Genomic DNA, 25,607 nt, shown 5'->3' with positions numbered 1-25,607 from the left:
AGCGCCACCTCTGCCAAAGCCCCTGATCCGGATTGTGCTAGGCACTGGTTAATCACAGAATTTAAGAGCCTGTCCGCAGAGGAAAGGATGGGATGTAAACATCTGTTAACCCATGAACAAGAAGTTACAAGTGTGGGGAAAGCCTTTCGGCCCCTGGCTCTGCCCCCGCGCCCCCCGGAGAGCGCAGCAGGCGGGTCCGGGGTGGCGGCCAGCGCTGAGGGGCGGCTTTGGCCGCGCATTAACAACAACGACGGTGCCCGGGGGTGACTCAGGCGGGCTCTCTCCGCCCAGCCGCCGCAACCAAGTTGTGCTCGACACAACCAGAAGTTTCCAGCCGAGCCGGCCAGTTGCGCCGTCTCTCCACCTCTTTCTCCTCCCCCAGTTCAGCTCCTCCTCCGCCTGGCCCCTTTGCAGCTATTTCCAGACACTTCCAGCCCCTTCGCTGCCCCCTCCCTCCGCCCATTGATTGATAAAGGTGCCGGCCTGGCCGGCTTCCCCGCCTGACGCCACAGCGCACTGCACGGCGGCCGCTGCGGGAGCCGGAGCATGAGCGCCGCCGCTCACTCGCCCGTGGGGCAGATGGAGGGCAGCGCCGAGCGAGAGCCCCTGCCGCCGGGCTGGGAGGTGAAGATCGACCCGCAGACCGGCTGGCCCTTCTTTGTGGATCACAACAGCCGCACCACCACCTGGAGCGACCCGCGGCTGCTGGCGGAGCCGCACAAGGTGCCCGCTGGGGAGCCACGGGGGGGCGGCGGGGGGGGGCTCCGCGCCGGGAACTTTGTAGTGAAGGGCCCGGAGCTCGTCCTCTGCGCAGCGCCGGGCACGGCAGGGGGCAGAGCAGAGCCCCGGGGGGGGTGGGGGGTGCGTGAAGGGACGGGCTTCTGAGCCCCCCCTCGGTACATGGTCATTGTGGGGGGAACCCCCCCTCGGTACATGTCAATTGCGGGGGGGGGACAGCCTCCCCCCCGGTACATGGAAAATGGGGTGGGGGGAGGCGTAGCCGGGCCTCCCCTCGATACATGGTAAAGGGAGGGGGGCAACAGGCCCTCCCCTCAGTACATGGCAAATTCGGGGAGGGGGAGCAGCCGTCCCTCCTCTCCCTACATGGCAAATGTGGCGGGGGGTCGGCCAGCTGGCCCTCCTCTGGGTACATGCTAATTTCCGGGGGGAGATCGAGGGTCAGTGGCAGAGCCGCCTGCCCTCTCCTCAGTACATGGTAGTGCGGGGGGGGGGGGTGAGGGGCAGTGGCAGGGCCATCTGCCCTCTTCTCTCCTCAGTACATGGCAATGTAGTGAGGCCAGGAGCTGCCTTTTGTCTCTGACGCACTGCAGTCCTTTTTTTGTGCATTAAATCATTTGATACCTTAGCCCTGTAATGTTTATTTAAAGGTGGTTAAGTCCACTCAGCCTGTCTGGGGAGACACAAACTCTGATTTATTTTTCAGATGTGTATAGTTTAAACAATGGACATCACTAAAAAAAAACCTTCCTCGTCAAGGTTTTTTTTTTCCTGACTAACTGTCTCAGTAATTTTGCTCTCTGGTTTGGTTTTGTTTTAAAGTATGCTTATGGGAAACCCATCTCTCACTCCAAATATGTCCATGTAAAGAGAAGTAGCTGAGAGGTAGAGAGTAGTCATGATTTTTCTAGGTGCCTTCATAAATGGATCTTTAAAGTAAACCTGTCTTAGTTTAAAGAAATGCTGAATTTATAGTGTCCCTACATTTAATCAAAATAAGTGTTTTTTGTTAGATTTAGGCAATAACCAGGAGAGAAGGAGCTGGAAACTCCCTAGATGAACTAGGAAGTTTTTTTAGAACCTAGTGGAAAATAAGAAGTTTATTGGCAGATGTTTGTTTACTTTGTTTTAAGTGCTGGTATGCTAAACTTTGTCCCTGCCTTTATTTTTGAAACCATATTACTGATGGTCATAAAGCATTACTGTCATAGGACTAACACAGGGACCAATTCTGCTATCTTTACACCCTGAGTTCCCGGCCTACATAGAAGAGGGCTGTACAGAACTCTGCAGCACATCAGAGGAAAGAAAGCTCCCAATAAAATATGGAAGGTGCTGTTCAGGCCAGTGCTGAAAGAAGTTTGGGTGAGCTCTATGTTTCTGTATATTGGACTGGTAGTCTGAACACCTGATTGCTTCAGCTGCGAGGGAAGGTTCCTGACACTTTAGAAATCAGCCAAAACTTCCAACTGTTGCCTTAAAAATGATGCAGTGCTGGTGGTCTGAGGCTTGTAAAGGTAGCAGGTTATTGTAGAGCTCCAAAGTAGTTAGATCATCAGGACAACATTCAGTTCAAACTAATCCTGTAGATAACTATTGTTTCACCATTTTATCAGCACACTGGAAGGACTTAGGGCCTGTTAGTGGACAGTATTGTTGTCTGTGTTGATATATAAGCAGAAGCCTACTGTAACAACGTTTATTTGTTTTTGAATTATGTTTGAAATACTGTAAAATAGACAATTCTGTAGAGGTCTGGAGTGCATTTTTATAAATCAGCCCATGCAAAGTGATTTTTTTTTTTTTTGACTAATGACAACCATTTTTTGTGCAATTCTGACACTTGTAACCTTATTCATTAGTGTAAATATTGGAGCTTCAAACACTAAATGTAACAGGGAATACTTTTTTAAATTCCTCAGTTTTAGAATGATGATTGAATAAAATTTGTTATTACTCATTTTGTGAATGCAGGTCACTCAGAGTACAAGCAATACAGTACATAAGGGAAGCCAGAGGGACTGATTTTTCTTCACACTGGTGTGAATCAGGAGTAACTCCACAGAAGTCAATTGAACTACATGGGTATAGAACCAGTGTGAAAGGAGATTTTCTGTATTTAATCCAGATTTTACAAAACAGTTTTTTCATTTCTATTTTCATTTTTGTAAATGTTCTTCTCAAATGCTTTGATAGGCACTGTTTAACTTAATGACAAAGTAAATTATGTAATTTTGGTGCTATGGTGAAGATCTCAGAAAAATATAAATCGGTCAGTATTAAATAAACACTATATAAACAGCTTTAGTTCATCTTCAGACAGATTGTCTGCATAGTGTAATGGGGTCCCAGACAGCATTGACACTACTATAAACAAATAATAAATATTGATCGGTGTTTTAGGTAACCATAACACTTTCTTGAAGAATAAAGAGTGCAATTTTTGAATTACCTGTTATAAATTTGCCATCTCTTGGGAAATTAACAAATGTCTCCTCTAATTTGTTTAAGATAAAAAGTCAGATTTAAGCAGCTTTTGATAATCATCTGAAAACAGGAAAATTTTGAATTATGGTGGATCAGAGTTCTTCCTTTGTGATTGAAACAAAATAAATTCCAGCCTGATCTGATGTGAAATCTGTAGTAATGGAAAGTAACTCCTTTCCTGTCAGGTTTTAGGGATTATTTTACAAATCCGTTTGGAAGTAGTTTGAAGGGAAAATGTACACGCTTCTATATAAAAACAAGAAACAATTGCACCTACCTTTGAAGAGATATTATGAAATAAATTTTCCTAATAGGAAAACTTGGAAAATACTCTCAAAAACAGGCATTTATATGAACAGCTTATCAAGATAAAGGTTAGTGCTTCCTGAGAAGGAAAGGAAAATTGTTGATTTAATGCTCTATTCTGTTACTGACATCAGACACAAACTCCAGTTGATTTCACTACCAGTTTTGCATGAATGGCCTGCTAGGGCCTTTAGAGTTTGGGCCTGAATTTAGAATCACCTATTCAAATTAGGGAGCAGATTCTGGCACCTTCACTCTGGTTTAAGTAGCATTATATTTCACTAGTAGTCCTATTGACTTCACTGGAACTATTTGTGGAGTAAGGTCATAAAGGTTTTAAATTCTGGCCCTCGAGATATTGTGTGTCCCCCTAAATAAGAATTCTGAGCTGTCAAATTTTGCTACTTAATTGGCATACTTTAACAAACAGAACAAAAAATTAATCTCTGGCTTCACATTCAACTGTAAATACAAAAATATTTCTGAAGGGGCATTCATTATGACGCTTGTGTTAATGAATGACGGAGATCAGATTTTGTATGCAGTCAAAAGGAGGAAAACTTTCAAACAGCTTCCTTGTTTTCTCACTCCTGTACCTAGTACAACTCAAACAGAAGAGGAAGTTTTTGTTTTGATCTCAAGGATGAGCTGAGGAGTAGAAGAACTAAAATTTTCATTCTTTACCCTGCTACACTTGGATAGTTCAAAAGAGACCAAATGTTTTCTGAGATTTCAGTAATGCCCTGTTCTTTTGGAAAGCTCATAAATGCAGCTAGTGAAACCACTGACGGTGGACCACCCTGGTATTGGTGCTAAAACACCAGTTTCAAATTATCTACATCCTCTTGGTAATTCATCCTTTTGAGTGACCTGTGCAGTGAAATTAACTTACAAGGACTACAGCAGTGAAATGAAACGCAAAGTGAGAAGTCATTTTCTAGCTAACTGAATAATAACTTTTGTGAGACCATTAGTGATAATGAAGCCCCCTTATTTCGGTCATGTTGGGCATGATTCTCCTTTCATTTATTCTGGTTTTACACTGGTGTTACTTCATTGATTTCAATGGTATACTAGACCTATTATCCCTTAAACCCCTAATCCAAGCCCCGTTTAAGTCAATGGAACCAGGCCCTCAATTACCAGTTAACTGTGGAGTACAATACATAGCAGCAACCACGTGAAGATGTTCTGGTTATTTTTTGTTATTTACTGTTGCCCACTTCCCCCACATATATGAAGAGCAGACACAATACGTTTATGCAGTTTATTAGGTTTTGTGGGAGGAGTGGTGGTTGTAGGTAAGTCTCTCAACTTTAACAGTTTATGGCCCAGTTATTTGTATGGAATGAAATGGAATGTCAGAATGGATTTACGGACATTGTCCGGAGATTAAGGAGTGTAAAATCTCCAACTAGACTGAAGTGAACAGAAATAATGTTTTTGGTAATGACTGAAAAGCATTTAGAGTATGAAGGCAAGTTCTTTAATAGTTATTTTCTCCCAGGATACGAACTACTAATTTATTGAATGACTTGCTGGCACTTTCAATACTGTGGACCACATAACTTATTACATTTCTATTAGAGAAGTGTTTTCCAGCAAATACCATTGCTTTTCCTTTAGTTTCTTTGTTAATAACCATCTTCCCTTGGGCATGTATGCCATTTGTTTTCCTGAGTAATTAATGTCATAACTCAGCATGGCTTTTGCCAAGATTATTTGAAATGGTGGGTCAGTCTACTAAGTTGTTCAGTGGGAGCCCCCGAACTTTTGAAAATGGAAATGGACCAAATTTAGCTAGGGAGGATGGTTTCAGGGAAGGGCTTGAATGGTTTCAGGAAAGGGAACACATCGACAAGGCTTAAATAAGTGTTAACTAATGTCCCACTCATATGTATTCTTTTTACATGGACTACTCCCCTTTGATGTTTATTCTAACTAAAGATGGGTCACAGGTGTTAACTGCAGAGAGAGATTCACTGAATAGATGTGATGGTCATCAATGGCTCAGAGGCATAGTAGGTTGGGGATCTTAGTTGTGAATCCCTAGACTCCTCATAGATCATAGAATATCAGGGTTGGAAGGGACGGGACCTCAGGAGGTCATCTAGTCCAGCCCCCTGCTCAAAGCAGGACCAATCCCCAACTAAATCATCAGCCAGGGCTTTGTCAAGTCTGACCTTAAAAACTTCTAAGGAAGGAGATTCCACCACCTCCCTAGGTAACGCATTCCAGTGTTTCGCCACCCTCCTTGTGAAAAAGTTTTTCCTAATATCCAACCTAAACCTCCCTCACTGCAACTTGAGACCATTACTCCTCGTTCTGTCATCTGCTACCACCGAGAATAGTCTAGATCCATCCTCTTTGGAACCCCCCTTTAGGTAGCTGAAAGCAGCTATCAAATCCCCCCTCATTCTTCTCTTCCGCAGACTAAACAATCCCAGTTCCCTCAGCCTCTCCTCATAAGTCATGTGTTCCAGTCCCCTAATCATTTTTGTTGCTCTCCACTGGATGTTTTCCAATTTTTCCACATCCTTCTTGTAGTGTAGGGCCCAAAACTGAACACTGTACTCCAGATGAGGCCTCACCAGTGTCGAATAGAGGGGAACGATCAAGTCCCTTGATCTGCTTGCAATGCCCCTACTTATACATCCCAAAATGCCCTTGGCCTTCTTGGCAACAATGGCACACTGTTGACTCATATCCAGCTTTTCGTCCACTGTAACTCCTAGGTCCTTTTCTCCAGAACTGCTGCCTAGCCATTTGGTCCCTAGTCTGTAGCGGTGCATGGGATTCTTCGGTCCTAAGTGCAGGACTCTGCACTTGTCCTTGTTGAACCTCATCAGATTTCTTTTGGCCCAATCCTCTAATTTGTCTAGGTCCCTCTGTATCCTATCCCTACCCTCTGGCGTATCTACCTCTCCTCCCAGTTTAGTGTCATCTGCAAACTTGCTGAGGGTGCAATCCACACCATCCTCCAGATCATTTATGAAGATATTGAACAAAACCGGCCCCAGGACCGACCCTTGGGGCACTCCACTTGATACCGGCTGCCAACTAGACATTGAGCCATTGGTCACTACCTTTTGAGCCCGACAATCTAGCCAGCTTTCTGTCCACCTTATAGTCCATTCATCCAGCCCATACTTCTTTAACTTGCTGGCAAGAATACTGTGGGAGACAGTGTCAAAAGCTTTGCTAAAGTCAAGGAACAGCACATCCACTGCTTTCCCCTCATCCACAGAACCAGTTATCTCGTCATAGAAGGCAATTAGATTAGTCAGGCATGACTTTCCCTTGGTGAATCCATGCTGACTGTTCCTGATCACTTTCCTCTCCTCTAAGTGCTTCAGAATTGATTCCTTGAGGACCTGCTCCATGATTTTTCCAGGGACTGAGGTGAGGCTGACTGGCCTGTAGTTCCCAGGATCTTCCTTCTTCCCTTTTTTAAATTTGGGCACTACATTAGCCTTTTTCCAGTTGTCCGGGACCTCCCCCGATCGCCACGAGTTTTCAAAGATAATCCTGTCGCATTGAATGGCATCTGCCATGAAAGTAACACTTCTGAAAGCGGCCCTTCTAGCAAAGATCTCACATCACTGGACAATGCTGATTGCCTTGAAGTGATGCAAACAAACTGTCTGCATTGCTTAGAAAGACCGATAGGTGTATGCAACTATGCCCCAGGTGCTCGAATTTCCAAAGTCTCCCACCCCACCACTATAATTCATTTCTGACTGTATTTACATTTGTCCCTTCAATTCCTCATCAAACTCCAATCTTGGTTCACTAGACCCACACATGGGTGGTTTTTTCAAAAATGCTCAGCATTGACCTAACCCTTCTCCCATTCAAGTCAATGGTAAAATTCCCACTGACTCAAATAAGAGAAGAATTTGGCCAGTGGTAAACAGTTTTGAAAATCCCACCCACTGGTTCTGCTTCTCTGTTACCTTGCACCTCATACCATCTCTTACTCCAGTCAAGGTAAGTGCACAGTGGTTGTAACATGCTACCAGATTTTATTTCGCAAACGTTTTATACTCGGTTTGCACTGGTGTGAGTGACTACACAAGGCAGTGGAGAATTAGGGCAATCAAGGTCCACAGATTCACACTTTCATGGGCATAGAAGCTGTATTTTTTTTTAACTCCCTAAATTATACATTTTGGAACTGGATTAGTCGTGATACACCCTCTTACCTACAGGTGGAGGAAAGATTTGTGCCAGTGTTCCTCCTAGTGAGGAGTCTTTAACACCTACAACTGATGCACAAACATGACTGTTCATTATGCCCATGTGATAAATAGCATTGTATTTGATTAGACAATAGTAAACCAGGTGCAGAAAAGTTTGGGCTGGAAGGGACCTTGTGAGATTAATTAGTCTATCGCCTCATGCTGAGGCAGGACCGAGTATACCTAGACCGTCCCTGACATTCCTATGTTTCTTTCAAACATAGATACCTATCGGAAATGAGTTTCAGTGGACTAACAGTACCATTCTTCTATGCTGTGAACTCCTCTTCACTCCTCTTCTGTGGCATCAGTACTACGTTCTTGCCCTGTTTTTACCCCAAATTATACCTCCTGATTCTGCTTCCAAAGAAAATATAAAAGTAAAAGGGGCTGCAAGCCCGAGAGGTGGCTAAAGAGAGGCTTTTTTTGCAACTGGTGCTAGGGAAATCTTATCAGTAAATAGGGTGCGGCATAAGTGTTTTTACAGTGTGGAAAAATTAATCTATGTGGATGAAATGCTATTTTAGGGAGTGATGCCAGAGGACTACCCTATGCACAATTAAATCAAGATGAGAATTCAGGCAGCAGAGATGTCCTGTGAAGTGAATGACTGATCACTTGTTCGCTATTTGCTTTTCTTTCATGAGTGGCAGCATGTTGCTGCGGCTTGAGATTCATCCCGTCTCCTATGCTCTGAGTTCATGGGACACAGCCAGTATTTGGTTAGTCTCTAAGGTGCCACAAGTCCTCCTTTTCTTTTTGAGAAGACAGACTGGCCACCTGCTGCTTAAGGAAAATCACGTAATGAACAGAAGTAGCTTGGTATAGCACGTTGTTATTAGGATCCTTGGCAAGATAACTCCTGTTGGCAGAGTCTTAGTAGGCTTTACTTCAAGTTTATCCCTCTTAGAGACCGTCTCTCTTTGTGGATGTCATTGTTTTCTCAGAACATGTTCAATTCAGCCCAACTGATGCAATCTTCATGTGGGCCAGCTTCTACTTATTGACATAAAGGGCAAGTGTCTTCATGTTTTGTGGAAGGCCAGGATGTGATAGCCTAAGAGGAATCTGCTTGGTGAGCAAGAAAATTATAGCTATAATTCATAAAACAAGATTAGGTCATAGTACAGCCAAGTTGTGACTTTACAGCTAGAAGCATGGATCTCTGCTTTTGAACTACATAGAACTTACCCGTGGTTAGATTCTTTCCTTGCTTTTTTGGTCCACATCAGCATATTGTCACTATCCATCAGATAGAGTATGCATTAATGGAATATTTGCAAGGTATATATTAACTACTTTGGTTAACAGAAAAGCAAACCATAAGCCTTATTTGCCTGCATATGTGAAAGGCATGAAATAAAACCCCAGCATTAAACAAATAAAACATCAAAAGCAAGCAGCCTGTTGTACAAATAATGATGTGACAGATTAGATGCCTTATTAAGACAAATTCATGAGACTAAATATGTTCATGAGTTATCCTATCTTTCTTCAGTCATTAGTTAATGATGCCTCACTCAATATATATGAACACTGACTGTAAGTGAGTGAGAGAATATGAATATGAAAATCCTGAGTAGGTGAACTTTTGAATTACAGCAGTAGAAGCAGTATGGTCCAGTGGACTGAGCACTGGACTGGGACCTAGGAGATGGTAATTCTGCCCTTAAGTGGCTATATGACCTTGGTGAAGTCAACTAACCTCTGCCCCTCTTACCCACCTTTTGTAAAATGCTTTGAGAACTATGAATAAAAAGCACTTTGTAAGCACTTACTATTAATCCATGAAAACATAGCATCGCTGAGGGAACTGGTTAGATTAAAACTTTTAATTAATATTTTTAAGTAAATTACTGTTGACCAGTGGTGCCTAAACTTTTCCTTCATGGGGGCTGACCCAGGCCCCACTGCACCCGTTAGGGTGGCGCACCCCACAGTTTGGGAACCACTGGTATAGGCAGTCTGGGGTGTGCTGATTTTTACTTTTAATAAAGCCTCTTAATACTGATTAGTTAGCTAGCTAGATCAATTGTTATACATTTTTGGGGGGGGGGGATATTGGTTTGGCTGTAACTGAATTCCAAGAGGGCAAGCAGTCAGAATTTTTTGAGTTGCAGACACTTTTGGTTTCCTATAAAGTAAAAAATATTCTCATGTAAATGGAACTGGTGCATCCTTCTTAGTTCAGAAATATGAGCTACTATTATACTATCCTATAATGACACTTCTGTTTGAAAGTGGAATAGATATATGTGCAAAGAATACTACGTTACTAAAATGTCTCAATCAATTTTGGCAGGCACTTTTCCGTTTATTTTATGTTGGTCTCCTGACCTGTGGGACTCCTTGCTCCCTGAAAACATGGGACCAGATCCTGCAACTCTCACTCATGTGAAATAGAGCTTAATCCTGCCTTCATGGACTTCAGTGGGTGCAGAGTCAAATCCATAGCCTCCCTGAAGCTAGTGGCGAGGGTTACCAGAGTGAATTCAAGTTCTGCAACGTAACTTAAAACTTCCTCCTTTGGTGACCCTATAAGAGAAATCCCAAGGGTTTCTGTGAATGTTCATATAACACAGGCACATACAGTACGTACATTTGCCCTTAGTGCCTATCTGTTTCGATCTCTCTGTAAGAGCTATGGAAAAGCTAAGTATTATAATTAATATGTAAATCTTAGAAAGTCTCCCTTCTTTGGGTAGTGTAATTATACTGAACACAGCTTAATAAAATGTTACTGGCCACGTGTTCTGCAAGAAGCAAAAATGTTGCTTTTCAACTTTTTTCCTGTAGATCCTTGTAGTATTGTATATTTTGGAGTTCAGTCCTACTCTTCTTACTCATGCAAATTGTCTCCAGTTTAAGAGACCTGCTGTAATGATGTGCATTCTAGTTTGCATCTAGCATGTTCTGGAAAATTTCAACATCTGTTGATAGAACAATATGGAAGAGTTAGAAGTGACTGAAAGCTCAGGCATGACCTCAGGATTTGACTAATTATAATAATTTTGGCCTCTGAAGAATGCCTGAGCAATCAGCTCGATGTGTTGGCCTTACCTCATCCTCCACACCAGGATGAGAATGCTAGTGTGCACAGGCTGTCGTCATAAGGATTCCTTCCCTTTCATCATGCCCTGCTTGCTGAGGGAACTCATTTAAAAGCTGTGAGTAAGGTTGAGAATCTTGATGTCCCTCCTCATCTGAAGCCAAGAGTAGGCTGTGGTGCCATGAAGCATTTGTGCTGGCTGCACTTTTGTTTGTCCTGGTGATGACCTCACAACAGCAGCATATGCCCTCTTCGCCAAGAGGGGTGATCATTGAAATGGCCCTTTAGCAGAGCTACGAGCACTGTGCATCTCTTTCACTTGCAGCTTGTTTGAAATGCAGCCACGCATTTTCCTCCCTGATTCGTGCAAGCATAATATGATCCGATTGCTCACTGTTCTTTAATGTGGTTGCCTATAAAGTGGTGGACTGGCTTTAAATTGCCACTGTTGATTTTAAAGCCATTTATGATGTAGGCTATATTTAAAACCTCTGAACAACTTTCTGAAGGGTTTCTGCATTCACATTCCACCTGCTTTTCAGGTCCCTCCCATCACATATAAGAGAACAGATGATCAGGTTTATCCTATGCCTTTAAGACCACTGTTGGACCTTACTTTTAACCTTCCCTTTTATTCATTTATCTTGGACTCCTCTATTTTTAGTTCTGAGATTTTTTCTTTTTAATTATAATGTTAGTTTTTTTAAAGTACTAAATGTTAATCTGCCCATCCATGACTGGGGATGGGGACTTTATCAATATTATTATGATTAAAAAATATTCGCATACTCTGTGGCACATTTTACCTTTGTAGCAGCAAGATGAGAGAGAGATTCCTTTTAGTCCATTATGCAGCACTGGTGCATAGGACTTGGATTTCTGCTTGCTTTATTTGAATTAGGATGGTCATCGACTAAGTTTTTAATCTCATTGTATTTTGTTTTAAACATTTCTTTTTATACCTGTGTCTTGAGTATGGACTCTGGCCTGTGTAAACATCTGTGTTCAGACATTGTTTATTGTAAGGCAAATAGCACATAAGAACTGAATATAAAAAGTACTGGTAAACATGACTTCTTCCTAAGCTGAACCCTGAGACTGAACATTCTTTAGAGGGGTTCCCATGTTCTCACCTTCATGGTACTACAGTGAAAATTCTGTGGTTGCTAATTCCCCTTCTCTTCCCCCATCCCAGTATCCTAGCTGTGATGTCATTCTTTTTATGTGCTAGAAGATTCCTGTGTGTGAGATGAGAAACTTCAGCCTTTTGTGCATAGCACTGTGAATTACACTTTCAGAAGATCCTTTTTGACCTAAAAACCCAATTATTGAAATCTCTGTTCTTTTAAGATATGCATTTACTATGATTTTGAACAATAATTAAGGATATGATTCTGTCATGGATTCCGTGACTTTCTGGGACCTCCGTGACTTCTTTTGAGGAAGCCCCAGGGCGGCCAGAACTGCTGACCAGCAGTCAGCCCCCAGGCCTGCTGGAGCAGCGATCCTGGAGTGGCTGGAGTTGGGTCAGCCCCCCTGGGGCTGGAACAGCTGCAAGCTCCAGCAGCACTCTGTTTGTCTCCTCTTCTCCCCCCCTCCCCCCACCAGGGTATTTTTAGTAAAGTCAGGGACAGGTCATGGGCTTCTGTGAATTTTTGTTTATTGCCCGCTACCTGTCCCTGACTTACTAAAAATACCCATGACAGAATCTAACCTTAACCGTAATAAAAGGCCAACTGTGCAATGGAACCAAAATCAGTTTGCAGTGATTTAATTTTAAAAAGCCTGTGCTCTTTCTGGGATAGTGTCTTGACTCCCTCTGGATAGATTTTAAAGATGTTTTTTACATACTTAGATTTATTTTTATGCTTAAGGACTTCTCTTTTCACTAGGAAAACCATTTATTTCTAGAGATTCTGAATTAGAGGAATAATCAAGAATCTGATGAATTTCACATTATCATTTAGATCTCATCTTATTTCAGTCTATGCTAAGGCCCAAACATCAATGAGAGAACAGAATTGGACCTAAAAGTAAGTAGTTCGGGGCAGATTGTTCTATCAGCAGACTGAGGTCATGAAAATTCAGAGTTCTGTGCTGGGTGACTCTGCAGCATCATTGTTCCCTTCCCCATGCTGCACAAAAGCTTTTCTGTAGAGATGACCTAGAGATCCAGGTTATCAGGTGTGGAGGGGACAGATGTCAACAAATCATTTCACCTCTCACCCTCCCCTCTACCAACCCTGCAGTAAATCCTTCCCCCCCCCCCGTTAATATTATTAAAGGCTATGAAATTGTCACTTAGCATGAATTCAGGGGGCATCAGAGAGAGGACAGGAGAGTCCACAGTAGCCTACTTTCAATGAAGCTTTGCTACTATTGGGCCATTACAGGCAGAAAGACAGGGCAGGGGCTGAAACTTCAACACTGATGGTCCTTAGATTCATTCTTAATAAATATAAAAGAAAACAGCAGCTGTGAAAGGAATCAATGCAAACAGATTTTGGGTCCATTGTCTATCTGGGGTGAAATCCAGGCTCTGCTGAAGTCAATGACAGAACTCCTATTGACTACAGCAGCACCATGATGGACGTTATGGCCACTGAAAATCTAGAAAGGGTATCTCATCCGTCTCTTCAAAGTGCCTTTTCCAACTGAATTTACATGGAAAGATCTTGCGTAAAGGACTAAGGTTTAAAATTCTCCTCCATTACTCTGGATGTGAGATTGCACTTGCACTCATAGACCCTGAATGGAGGACCAAAACTTGACGTATTGTAAGGGCTGATCTGCAGTTACGATTTTACCAGCACAGATATTTTGGTAAGGAGTGTGATTTTGTTGTTGTTATTTTTGTTTACAAACATAGTTATGCTTATTTTGCTTCACCAAACCACAATAAACTATGCTGGTATAAGCATTTTTATACCAGTAGAGCTGCATCTACACTAGTGGTTTGTTTGTTTTTTCTCCTCCATTTTAAGGATGCCAGCTTAGTTAAAGCAGCGAACTTAAGCATAGACAAGGCCTTATTAACCCAAGGCCATGCTAAGCTACTGAATTAGCTGGTTGCTGGTATCACAAACCATGCAAAGAGGTTTCAGAAGACCACCGGGAAAAGGAAGTTATTTTTTTAATGTAAATCCATGTTTATTTTTATATGAAAAGAAATTGTTAACTATATTTGCATCAGGAACAATAGCTTCAGACCAAAATCAGCCACCTGTATTGTAAATGATCTTCCAGTATTTCTAGTTAGTTCAAGAAAAGACATCATTTACAGTTTACTTCTACTTCAGTGCTTAAAAAAAGAAATTATTTACATGCTCCTGCTGTTTGTTGACAATGCTAGTTTAAAATTTTATAGCAATGTGTGTATCCTTTGCTGCTGAGAATTACTACCATTTAAAAATCACAAATCAGTAATAAGGTTTTAAAATGCTTTGTGTAACCAGTTTTAAAAAAAAATAAAATTAATGCATTCAATTTGATGATTTCTAGATGTTGTACAAATGTTAAGCCTCCTAACACCCCCGAGACAGGAAATTGTTTTATAGACGGGGAAACTTATAAAGGATAAAGGGAAGTGACTTTGAGAGACACAAATCAGTGGCAGTTGGAAAACAAGTTACATCAATAGGATTGTGATTGCAGCTAGTTACATAGATTTCTTAGTGATGCATCATACATCACATTTGACTTTATTATTATCCAAGGTGCAGTTGCAAGGGCAAGTCAGAAGCATGGGGGAGATGAGGAGTGGGGAGGTGATGAAATAATAGGGATAAAATGAGGGAGGGGGAAGAGCAGCTGGACTAAAGAGGAGATGCTGCCACTGTGTCACTGTAGCACTTCAGTGTAGACGCTCCCTATGCTGATGGGAGGGTCGTTTCTCACATCAGTGTAGGTAATCCAGCTTCCTAAAGGTGGTAGCTAGCTCAATGGAAGAATTCTTCCTTTGACCAATCACTATCTAAGGTGAGGATTAGGTCAGCATAGTTACGAGTCTCGGGCATGTGGATTTTTCATACCCTTGAGAGATGTAGCTATGCAATGGAAGTTTCCAGTGTGGACCAACCCAGTGTTACCGACTAGTAAATTTAAATTAGTATGAATTAAATGCTAAAAAGAATAATCAGGATTATAAAAAATAGTTGTAATTGGATGACCTTCCTTATATTTGTGATTTATGTAATTCACAATTCATGCTACTTCTGGAGGCAGAGGGGGACAGAGAATTTTGTTGCTTTAGTGGGAGGTGCTCAGATGCTACAGTGATGAAGGCCATATAAACACCTTCATAGACAGATACATACATGTAGAAAGACAAATACTTAGCTACAGTTTTTATAATTGACCATGAAGAGAATTTGAGTACAGAGACTAACTATATTTGTAATTTTCCACAGGATGTATTTATACTTATTTACAGCTGTAAGTATAATGACAGATTACAGGAGTACAGTTCATGCTGTTCTGTTTAAGGTGGTGTCAATGTTTCCATTATAAACCCTATTTTCAGGATTTATAAGCGTGCTATAAAATTTCACTCCAGGCAAATCTTGGCATTTAAAAAAAACCCCACACAAACACGCCTCTCAGCCTCTTTGTTGTTGGGCTAGTTGTTTTACATTTCCAACCAGGGTCTGAGCTGTGGAGGCAGGATTTGTCAGATAGCTTTGAGATGGTTCACAAATTTAGGCAGTCTAAAGCGCCTGAAAATAAAACAACAAGGAGTCCAGTGGCACCTTGAAGACTAACCGATTTATTTGAGCATAAGCTTTCGTGGGTAAAAACCACCAGACTACTTGTTTTTGTGGATACAGACTAACACGCCTACCCCCTGATACTTGAAAATAAAATGTGTAGGGCCCTAACATGATCATATAGGATGAGATAAATCATATGGAGTGTGGTTGTGATAGAAGAAACCTTCACAAGGATTCACCTCATTCCGGATTGCTCTGTTGTGGGTTGGAATTGAGGTTGCAAGGCCCACCCTCAAACCTAGCAGGCTTCTGAGATTCCAAGGAAGATTTTTCCTCCGTACCGGCCCCAGCTTCCTGATAAGGTGTCTCAATTGGAGCTTTGCCAATAGGGACTGCCCTGCCATAGATATTCCATGGGAAAGATCCAATACAGCTTCAGGAGGCATCTTGTTTGGGGTCCTCCTGGCCCACCCAGGCTCTAAGCTCTCCATAGCACTGATCTTATACCCTGTGGGTCATCTTCTACAAGGTCCACAGGAGGAAAGGACAATACCACAGAGGTGGACAGATCGCCCCTTCCACACTAGTGTGGGGAAATCTGCACATGAGTCATCCCAGCTGGGTAGTATAATTCAGGCAGACATATCTAGCTACCCATAGATCTCTATCTATGGCAGCGTTTCTCAAACTGTGGCTCAGGACCCCAAAGTGGGTCACGACCCCATTAAAATGGGGTCCCCAGGGCTGGCTTAGACTTACTGGGGTACAGGGCTGAAGCTGAAGCCTGAGTCCTACTGTCTGGGGCCAAAGCTGAAGCCCGGGATCAAAGCCACGCCCAAGGGCTTCAGCCCTGGATGGTGGAGCTCAGGTTACAGGCTCCTTGCCTAGGGCTGAAGCCCTTGGGCTTTGCCACCCCTGTCCTGGGCGGGTGGGGGGGCTCAGGTTTCAGTCCCCCCTCCCAGGGTCACGTACTAATTTTTGTTGTCAGAAGGGGGTGACGGTGCAATGAAGCTTGAGAACCCCTCCTCTATAGAAAGGAATTTTCTTCAGAAGGATTGTGTGGAGCAGCTGTTGCAAATCAGGCATGGAATCTAATGACTCAGCCTAATCAGCAAGGTGTTTCTTCCGAGCACTGAATCATCTATTTTCCTGACTGCTAGGCAGCATGGTTGGCTTCACTCACTTGGCAGAAATTCTGCTTTGCACATGGTTTCAGTTGCCACTTGCTGACTGTTCTTGATTTTTCAGGTAAACTCAGTTTGCCAACATAAGTGTATGTCCCTCCAGTGCCTAGAGGGGAATTACTGCCAGTAGCGCTAAAAACATACTGGGTTGATCTAGATTTATATTTGCAGGGGTAAATCCATTGATACAGCAGGGAGGGTAAATTGGTGAAGAGGACCTAGTTGTTTCTACTAAGCTCCAGCAGCCCCAAGACCATCCATATGCAGGTGCTGATTCTTCTCTTGCATCTATTAAATCTGAAATAATAAATAGTTACACTAATATAAAACCTTTTCGAGATAAAATCAAACCCATAGTCTTTAATTGTATGCTAACCTAAAATTATTTTTCTCTGAAAACTTTTTGGGCCCAGTTTTCCTTTCTGACTTCAGTGGAGTTTCTCTTAATTTACACCAGTGAAAAAAAATTCAGGCTCTCTGACTCGAGCCCCTTCCCTCCTGGAAGCACTTCATATATGTGGTCCCATTAACTTTGTTAAAACAAATATAATTTATTCTCTGCAATTTTATAGCTTGCTGAGTTTCTTCAGTACTCTTTGTTTTAAGGAGACACTGGCATATGGGAGGCTCACTCAGTATCTAATTAGAAAATAATTAATTTTCATTTAGTGAATTGGTCTGCTTACATATGACCGTGCTACATAACTAAGTAATTTTTCTGATTACAACAGCACTTAATACTACAATAGAAATGTTAGAAATCCTATTATGTCCTCTTATTAAACTCTCCCTTTACTGAATAATGACATTACCGTCTTGTGTAGTAGAGTGCTTGTTATATGATCTTACTCAAATACATCTGGAACTTGGCCCTTAGGAGGGCCTCAAAATAGAATGACAGTTGCAGGAAGAACTTTATTAGAGGACTTATGAGGGATCTTGGTACAAACCTCTTCCGTCTTATGCAGAGTATTAGTATAAGCATAATCCAGCACCATAAATACTTATCTTTCATTAGCTTTGTTAGATTTCCTTTGGGTATCCTCCCTTTACTACTCTAGTCTTTTGTTATTCTCCCCTTAGCAGCTATTACAGCTGAATCACATTTAGCTGAAAGCAGATACATTTTTCAGTATCCAGCATCAAGAATACTCTTTTAATAGCCAGTGGAAAGAACAATACTGACAAACATTGCTTTTCTGATCATCTCCTGTTTTCTTGAGAATTGCTTTGTCTACAAATGGCCTTGATTCTAAAAGGTGCTGAGGGATCTCTTTCTGATCTCGCACTGTTGTAAATCAGACACATCTCCACTGAAGTCAGTGGAGTTACACTAGTATAAAGCTTCTGTGTGTCAGATCAGAATTACAATCATGAAATGTGAAACATTTGGATATGTTTAAGCTGAAAGTTGCTGTCTATGAGAAGTGAAAACTTTAAAAATATCCCTAGACAAATAATTTGTTCATCTTTTTTCCCTGCTGCCCACAATTCTGAATGATTAGCAGCTGTAGTTATCCTCTGCATTAGAATGTGATACCAGTTGCTCATGCAAAGGAATTTAATTAGAAATAAAGGAAGTTTTAAAGTTCTGACATACAGTTCTTTCATTACTTTAAAGATGGAGGTTTAAGGTTACTTGTTCTTATGAGTTGCATTGGTCCTAACTTCTAAACTTTTCCCATGTGGTGTTTTTAATTTTTAGGAGGGCCAGTCATCAGCAAATGGTCCTTCTCAGGATACTCCAAGGCAGCCACAAGTAAGAGAAGGAAGCTTGGGATACCCTCAACTTCGTGCTGGCTACATCCCTATTCCAGTTATCCATGAAGGTGCTGAGAACAGACAGCAGCATCCGTATTACTCCGTTCATCAACCTGGCATGCAACGATACAAAGCAGAAACTGTTCCCACCACAAAGCGGGCACAGTCACCTTTAAGGGGGGCTTACACCCACTCAGAATCCCCTGCTAGAGGACCAGCTGAAGCTGCTCAGACAGATAAACAATGTGGACAGACAACAGCAGCTGCAACAGCCCAAACTCCAGCCTCACATGGGCCTGAGGTAACTTGACAGTAGTGCAGGGGTGTGTTTTGGATTACTCTCCAACATTTGTGACCTAAAATGGCATTACAGCGGATTTATCCCTCAAAAGTCCAAAATTACCATAGAATTACATTTCCCCCAAATACTTTTGAAGTATTAATACAAACACAAAAATGTACTTTTTAATGATTCTACTAAGTCACTTCATTGTAAATGTTTACATTTTCTCTAGCATCACAGTGTCTCACTCACAAATGACTGTGCAGAAAGAATTGCACATAGATTGATTCTGTCTCTTGTCTCAGAAACAGAGGCACGTAGAGCCTGATTCTCCTCTCACACTGGTTGACTTAATGGAGTTATTCCTGATTTGCACCAATGTAAATGAGAGCAGAACTGAGCTTACGGTGTCCTGTGACATAACTATGAAACAATGTAAGTGCAAAAGCTAAAAACAAAACAAACCTGACAAAAAATAAAGGCTGTTAATAAATGAGACCATTTTAGAATCCACCAAACTGAACTATTTGCAGCTGAATATTTTTAAAGTGCATATTCTTTTTAAATGTATGTCATTTGAATTCGTTTAAAGCTTTTTTTAAAAGATGAACTGAAAAATAATTTTTCTGCCTATGCCCTTTACTAATTTGTTACTATATATTCATGATCAAAGATTTTTCATAAAAAAGATTCTGCTTGCTTTGTATCTCAGAAGTACCAGGACTTGGTTTCCTATTTTCTTTGGAGAGTTGGAGTTGAGATAATATCCTCACAACAGACTGAACCCTGAGCTTGAGTTTTCCCAGCCCTGAGTTGAATGGGGAGTGAATGTTGAATTTGAGCCATATTACATCTTTTAACTGAGTTTGTACTCAAATAGTGGCAGGATTCACTCTAAATATGATTGGCCCATACACCACATGATTTTAAAATTCTGCTAGCCACTATCTCGGCTAACAGTGTTTTGTCCGTGAAGCCCAGGGAGGCACAAGATAGAAGAATGAACCACTTACTGGGTTTTGGGGTTTTTTTGTTTGTTTGTTCAGTATGGCCAGAACCCCTAAACCATATTTGTGTAACCACTTTGGCCAGTCCTTTTTCCTCACAGTACGTTGTGCAAAAGGACTTCCAAAAGTATATTGCCCCTGTAATGTTGATGCCACTCTATGTGCATGTCTTCCAAGCAGTATCCCTTACTGAAGCACTTTGGGTCAGCTGTCCAGATTCTCAGAATTCCTTGATACAAACGGTAGCTGGTAGGGATACACAAAAACAGTGTGGCCACAAACTAAAGTGTGTTACCTGTAACGAGAGAACTGCAGCTGTGCCTTTAAGTGTGATGTAGCCAAGGTCTTATTTTCCCAAAATATCCAGCTAGTGCAGCTCTACCGATAGTACCAATGGTGGAAGCACTGGTGTAGACAAGGTGCCACCAGCATTTTAACTGTTCTGTTACTTAAACTCATTCTGAGCAGCGTTCAGACAACCGTGGATTAAAATGCTAAAACCACATTAGTATTGCTACCACCAGTGGAGTTACACCCCTGGGAAATTAAAGTCATTCTAGCATTCGCACCCCTATCCTAACAAGATACAAAACCACAGGAAGAAGTCCTAGTGTGGCAAAGGCAACATTGTTTATGTGACTGGGGGTTCTTTTCCCCCCTTTTGTTTGCTTAACTTTTTGCCCCACATCCAACCAGTTTAAACAAGAACAAAGTTTCAGAAAGAGTCTGATTAAATGTCCCCTCCCTCCTCAGGGAATGTTGCAGCTCAGGTTTCACCTGTTACAGTGATGCTTTCTCACTAGTTCTGCAGTTGTCCCGCAGGTCCCCTAGCAAAACCCGGGAAACCAAATCCTGATGTGCAAACAGATTCCACCACTACTCCTGTGTCTCTCCCCCTTTTTGGGGCGTGGGGGAGAAACAAATGTTGAGGCTGCCTGACAACATATTAATAAAATATAAATGTGAAACAGTTAACACTAATTAATAATCTTGTTTTTACAGCAACCTCAGTCTCCTACAACTTCTGACTCGCAGTCAGTTTCCCATCAGTCATCAGGTAGACCCGGTGCAGGAAGCCACCAGGTCCGTCGAGGTTATATTCCAATTCCTGTGATCCATGAGGAAAAAGGCCTTAGGCAACCACCACAAATATATCATCAGGCACAGAAGACACACTATCCTGCACAGCAAAGTGATTATCATGTCCACCAACCAGTGTATCACAAAATTCAAGCTGATGAGCGGGAGCCCAAACCAGCACGAGAGCAGTCCCCATTCAGAATGTCTCAGAAGGGTTCGTCAAGTCGTGAAAGTTCACCAGCCAGAGTTACCACTCAGATACAATCCCCAGTTCCCATCAGAGTACAGACAGTTGTGGACAGACCCCAGGTATGCAGGAAGATCAGAAAAATCTGATTTTTCTATAGTAATTGTGCTTTGTGTTAATAAAGTTAAAGATCTGGATTATACTAATAAGCACATAGAATTTCACAAACATAATGCCAGCATTAGATCCTCAGATCATGTAAATCCAGTATACACCAGCTGAGGACCTGGCCTTCAGTATTGTTGTTGACAGTGCCACCATGTTACTGAGGCACTATATTCTCATCAAAGCTAGCATTTCACGCAATAGGGTGCTAAAATTCTCATTCTCAAATGGGAAACTGTCAAAATTAGAGATTAAATAAAGAAGAAAAATTCAGGGATACTCTAAATCAATTCTGATTAAAACCCAGAACCTGATTCTCTTTTCACTTGCACCCTATGTAAATCTCAGTCAGTGGTGTAAGGGACATATACACTAGCGGAGAATTAGGCCCATGGGCTTTATAGTTACAATGCAACTTTGTCTCATTTATCATTGATTACAGCAGCAAATCCAGAAAGTAACTATTATTTATCATGATGAAAGGGGATTGGTAAAATCTACTCTACAGTCTGTTTCTACATACTGTACTTTCTCACTAAACTTGATTCATTCAGGGACAATGTGTACAATTCTGCAATTTGTTCAAGACCGTGAATTTCCACCATACAGACAGTAATTTTCTACAATGTAGTCCCGTGTATAGTATCCTAGACAAATTCTAAAATACAATACTATTTAGTGCTTGTCATCCAAAAGATTTTACAACATCTTACATTCACTAATTAAGAATCACAGCTTTAGTCAAGTGGGTATTATAATATCCATTTTACAGATAGGTAAACTCACATAGCAAGACACAGGACTAGAAACTAGGAGTGCTGACCAAGATTAGCACTTACTAGACTACAGTGCTTTTTACGTGCCTTTTCTGAAGTATAGTCACATGAGAGTCAGAGTGGTGTCTGATTTAGTGAAGGGGAGGACTATATTTTGATTAGATGCATTTACTGAAAAGAGCTGTATTTGTTTGATTTACAGTCAGCCATTCTGGAACAGTACTTGGGGGTCAAATTCTGCCCTCAGATACAGTTGCTCACAATATCTGAATATAGAATTAGGCCACTTGTACAGATCTGAATATAATTAAGCTTCTTACAGAGGCCACAAAGCAAGGATATTTAGAGTTGATATGACTTCAGCATTAAACAAAGATTGACGTATTCTCGGATTTCCATCACTTAAATCTGTAAGATAACTCTAAACCTCTCAAAGGTGCGCTTTTCCCATTGAAGTCAAAGGGAACAGAATTAAGTCAACCCTCAGCCCTTTTGAAAATCCCACCTAGAACATGAACAAAATAGTTAAAGGGGGTTGGGGGAAGCAAAATCCAGAATTAATGACGTGCTAAGTTTCACTGCTTGCTTTTTTTTTATTTATTTTTTTAAGGGCCAAACCTTAAGGCACTTAATTAGATTTTATCCAGTCTTTACTCAGGCAAAAATACTCTCTTCGGTGCATATCAGCTCTGAAAATTGGCCCATTTACTTAGGTACCCTACATCAATATTTAAACACCTAACTTTAGGAACCTATATCCAAAATAATTAGTCTAAGTGACTTTCCCAATGCCACACCATGAATCAGTGAAGGAAATGGGAAAAGAACTCTGGCTCTCGTGACCCCCAATCCTGTGTCCAGACCACAAAGCCTTGCTACCTTTGGTTTTTATGGCAATACATTGTAATTTGTTTTGATGCCCTTTTGTCTCATTCTGACAATTCGGTGACTTTCCACTTTTCTGCAGCAGCTGCACCAGGCAGGCACCGGCTACTGCTGGGGCAGTCTTGGGCCATTGCACCCCCACCAACAGAAGTTGGGCCTGGGAGGGGGCCAGGGTTTGGGGCATTGGATGGGGTGAGGCAGACTCTGGGTGGCGCCTACCTGGGGGGCTCCCCAGAAGCAGTGACATCCCCCTCACTCAGCTGCTAGGCAGAGACATGGCCAGGCAGCTCTGCGTGCTGCCTCTGCCCAGAGCACTGGCTTCACAGCTCCCATTGGCTGGGAACCACAGCCAATGGGAGCTGCAGGGGCAGTGCCTGCAGGTGGAGGCAATGTGCAGAGCTGCCTGGTGATGCCTCCGCCTAGGAGCTGAGTGAGGGGGGATGTCACCGCTTCTGGGAGCCCCCCAGGTAAGCACCACCCAGAGCCTGCCTCACATCGTCCTGTACCCTTGCCCCCTCCCACACCCAAACTCTGCTGCTGCTGGGGTGGGGATGCGCGGACACAGGTAGGGAGCCTGCCAGCCCCACCAACCCACCCCTCCACCAGCACGGGTCCTGAGGTGCGCGCAGCTACCCTATCTGCCCTTCCCCAGCACCTGCAGGGCCCCTGGGCAGTGCCCTCCAAGTTTTAGTCATGGGTATTTTTAATAAAAGTCTGAGACAGGTCACAGTCCATAAATTTTTGTTTACTGCCCATGACGTGTCCGTGATTTTTACTCAAAATACCCATGACTAAAACATAGCCTTAATTATAGTATATGAGCTTACTTATTTGTTGCAGCTGAGATCCACCATATTACTTCCTGCCCTTGGCGCATCCCCCCCAGGCCCAATGCTGAGTTGAGATTAGGGGGTAGATGCAGGGACCAGATCTTGCAGAATGGATAAGGGGTCTCTGTGCTGGCCCATTGCAGTCCATGTCTGGTCCCACTGCATCTCCTGAATGAAACAAAGGGGATGGATCTCAGTAGGAGAACAAATCTCCCAATAAAAAGACCAAGTTAAAGCTAATAAGATTTGGAAATAGTCTTAGGTCGGTAATGGCAATGTTTGCAAATCTGGATTTTACCAGTGCTAGTTGTCTATTAAGAAGTTGGTGTTAATACTAATATTTTTAAGCAGCATCTTTCAATTAAGCCTCAGTATGATGGAAAAGATTTGAGACCTAGATTTTTCCAAAGGGACTAGTGATGTTTAGGTGGCTGAGTTTTTTGGATACCTGACCTGAGACAGCACATTCTGAAAATCAGGCCTGTTTAAGGTGTCTCAAATTGAGCAGCCAAAATCACTAGTCACTTTTTTGAAAATCTTTTGACCTGAAAATTGTATTTTTTGTTTACAAATGAAGTAGCATTGTTTTCATGTCTCAGAATAATAAACTTTCTTCCTTCAGGTTTCTCTGCAACAAATCCCACCCCAAGAAACACTACATGAAAGCATACCTGAAAACAAGGCAAGCCCATCAGGAACTGAGATGCCTTCATCTTATATCCCAATTCAAGTCATTCACAAAGAACCAGATTCTAAACCACCACCACAGAAACCTCCGCCCACTGCAGAAAAGGTTGATGAAAAGGTTGATAAAACGATTCCCTGTCCTGCTAAAAGTGCACATCCAGAGGAGAGGCTTGCTTCTGAAGAAACTTCACCACAGAAGATGATGGATGTGGAAGAGACACAGAAACATCCTGGTGTCTTGAAAGTGGAAGCAATTCTAGAGAATGTTCAAATGCTTGAACAGGCAGTTGATTCTTTCAAAGGCAAGAAAAATGACAAAAAATACTTGATGATTGAAGAGTATTTGACCAAAGAGTTGCTAGCCCTAGATTCAGTGGACCCCGAGGGTCGTGCAGATGTGCGCCAGGCCAGGAGAGATGGTGTAAGGAAGGTTCAGAATATTTTGGAAAGACTTGAACAGAAAGCAGAAGACGTCCCAGAGGTAGTTCATGTTTATGGACTTCAGTCAACCTTGATGGAGAATAATAAGCCACCACAGGAAATCATGGAGATTGATCCTGTGGCGGACAAAACCAGGAAAGATACAAGTAATGAAGGTGCCAAAGAGGAAACCAAAATGGAAACACATCAACCTGAAACTAAGGAAGAAGTATTTACCAATCTTGCCAGCACAACAAACACAGTTAATAACCCAACTGAACCATAGCCACATGTTGAACTTTAAAGCTCTCAGACTTTATAACTAGAAATGTGTTAAGTGAATTTTAAGTTGCATGCATTTCAGAAGCTTTTCATCCATTGGTTTTTAAATCAACATAGCAGCTTGGGACACACACACTTGCGGGGGGGAGAGGCTATAAAGAAAATGATGCATTTATCCTGTATTCTTACACTTTATAAAGAGACATGTTTCAAGAACGAGTCTTGTTCTTAAGATACTTTCGTGCCAGCTGGATGCAAAAAATGCCTCTGGGTTAACATTGATACGTGTTGTATTTTAATGTTTCTTCTGCAGGTAATTTTTGTAAAATCAAAGCCCTGCCTCACCAGAATACCAAACCCTTCTACAAATGTAGCCACTCTAGCAAGAATATTTTATTTTTAATGTTCACAAATGGGCACTTTAAGTAAAGATGCATAGAAAGTGTGTAAGAAATTGTAGAGCTATTTATATGTGTGAAAGACTTCAGTGCTATATTTTAAAAGGGAAATAAAATAATATAGAAATCTGA

At 42.0% G+C, this 25,607-nt stretch overlaps 1 protein-coding gene across 1 annotated transcript; it reads left to right on the top strand.

Annotated features, from left to right (window-relative positions):
- The first annotated feature begins 428 nt into the window (after window positions 1-428).
- Window positions 429-25,607, top strand: BAG3 (BAG cochaperone 3). The gene is made up of 4 exons (XM_073354216.1): window positions 429-723; window positions 18,420-18,776; window positions 20,768-21,154; window positions 24,311-25,607. Exons 1-4 carry the CDS (start codon window positions 547-549, stop codon window positions 25,079-25,081), a joined length of 1,692 nt encoding a protein of 563 aa, XP_073210317.1. The 5' UTR covers window positions 429-546; the 3' UTR covers window positions 25,082-25,607.

This window comes from Lepidochelys kempii, chromosome 7 (assembly GCF_965140265.1).
Source record: "Lepidochelys kempii isolate rLepKem1 chromosome 7, rLepKem1.hap2, whole genome shotgun sequence".
NCBI lineage: Eukaryota > Metazoa > Chordata > Testudines > Cheloniidae > Lepidochelys > Lepidochelys kempii.
Note: the sequence above shows the minus strand (reverse complement) of the source record. Positions and strands in the feature narration are given on the sequence as shown.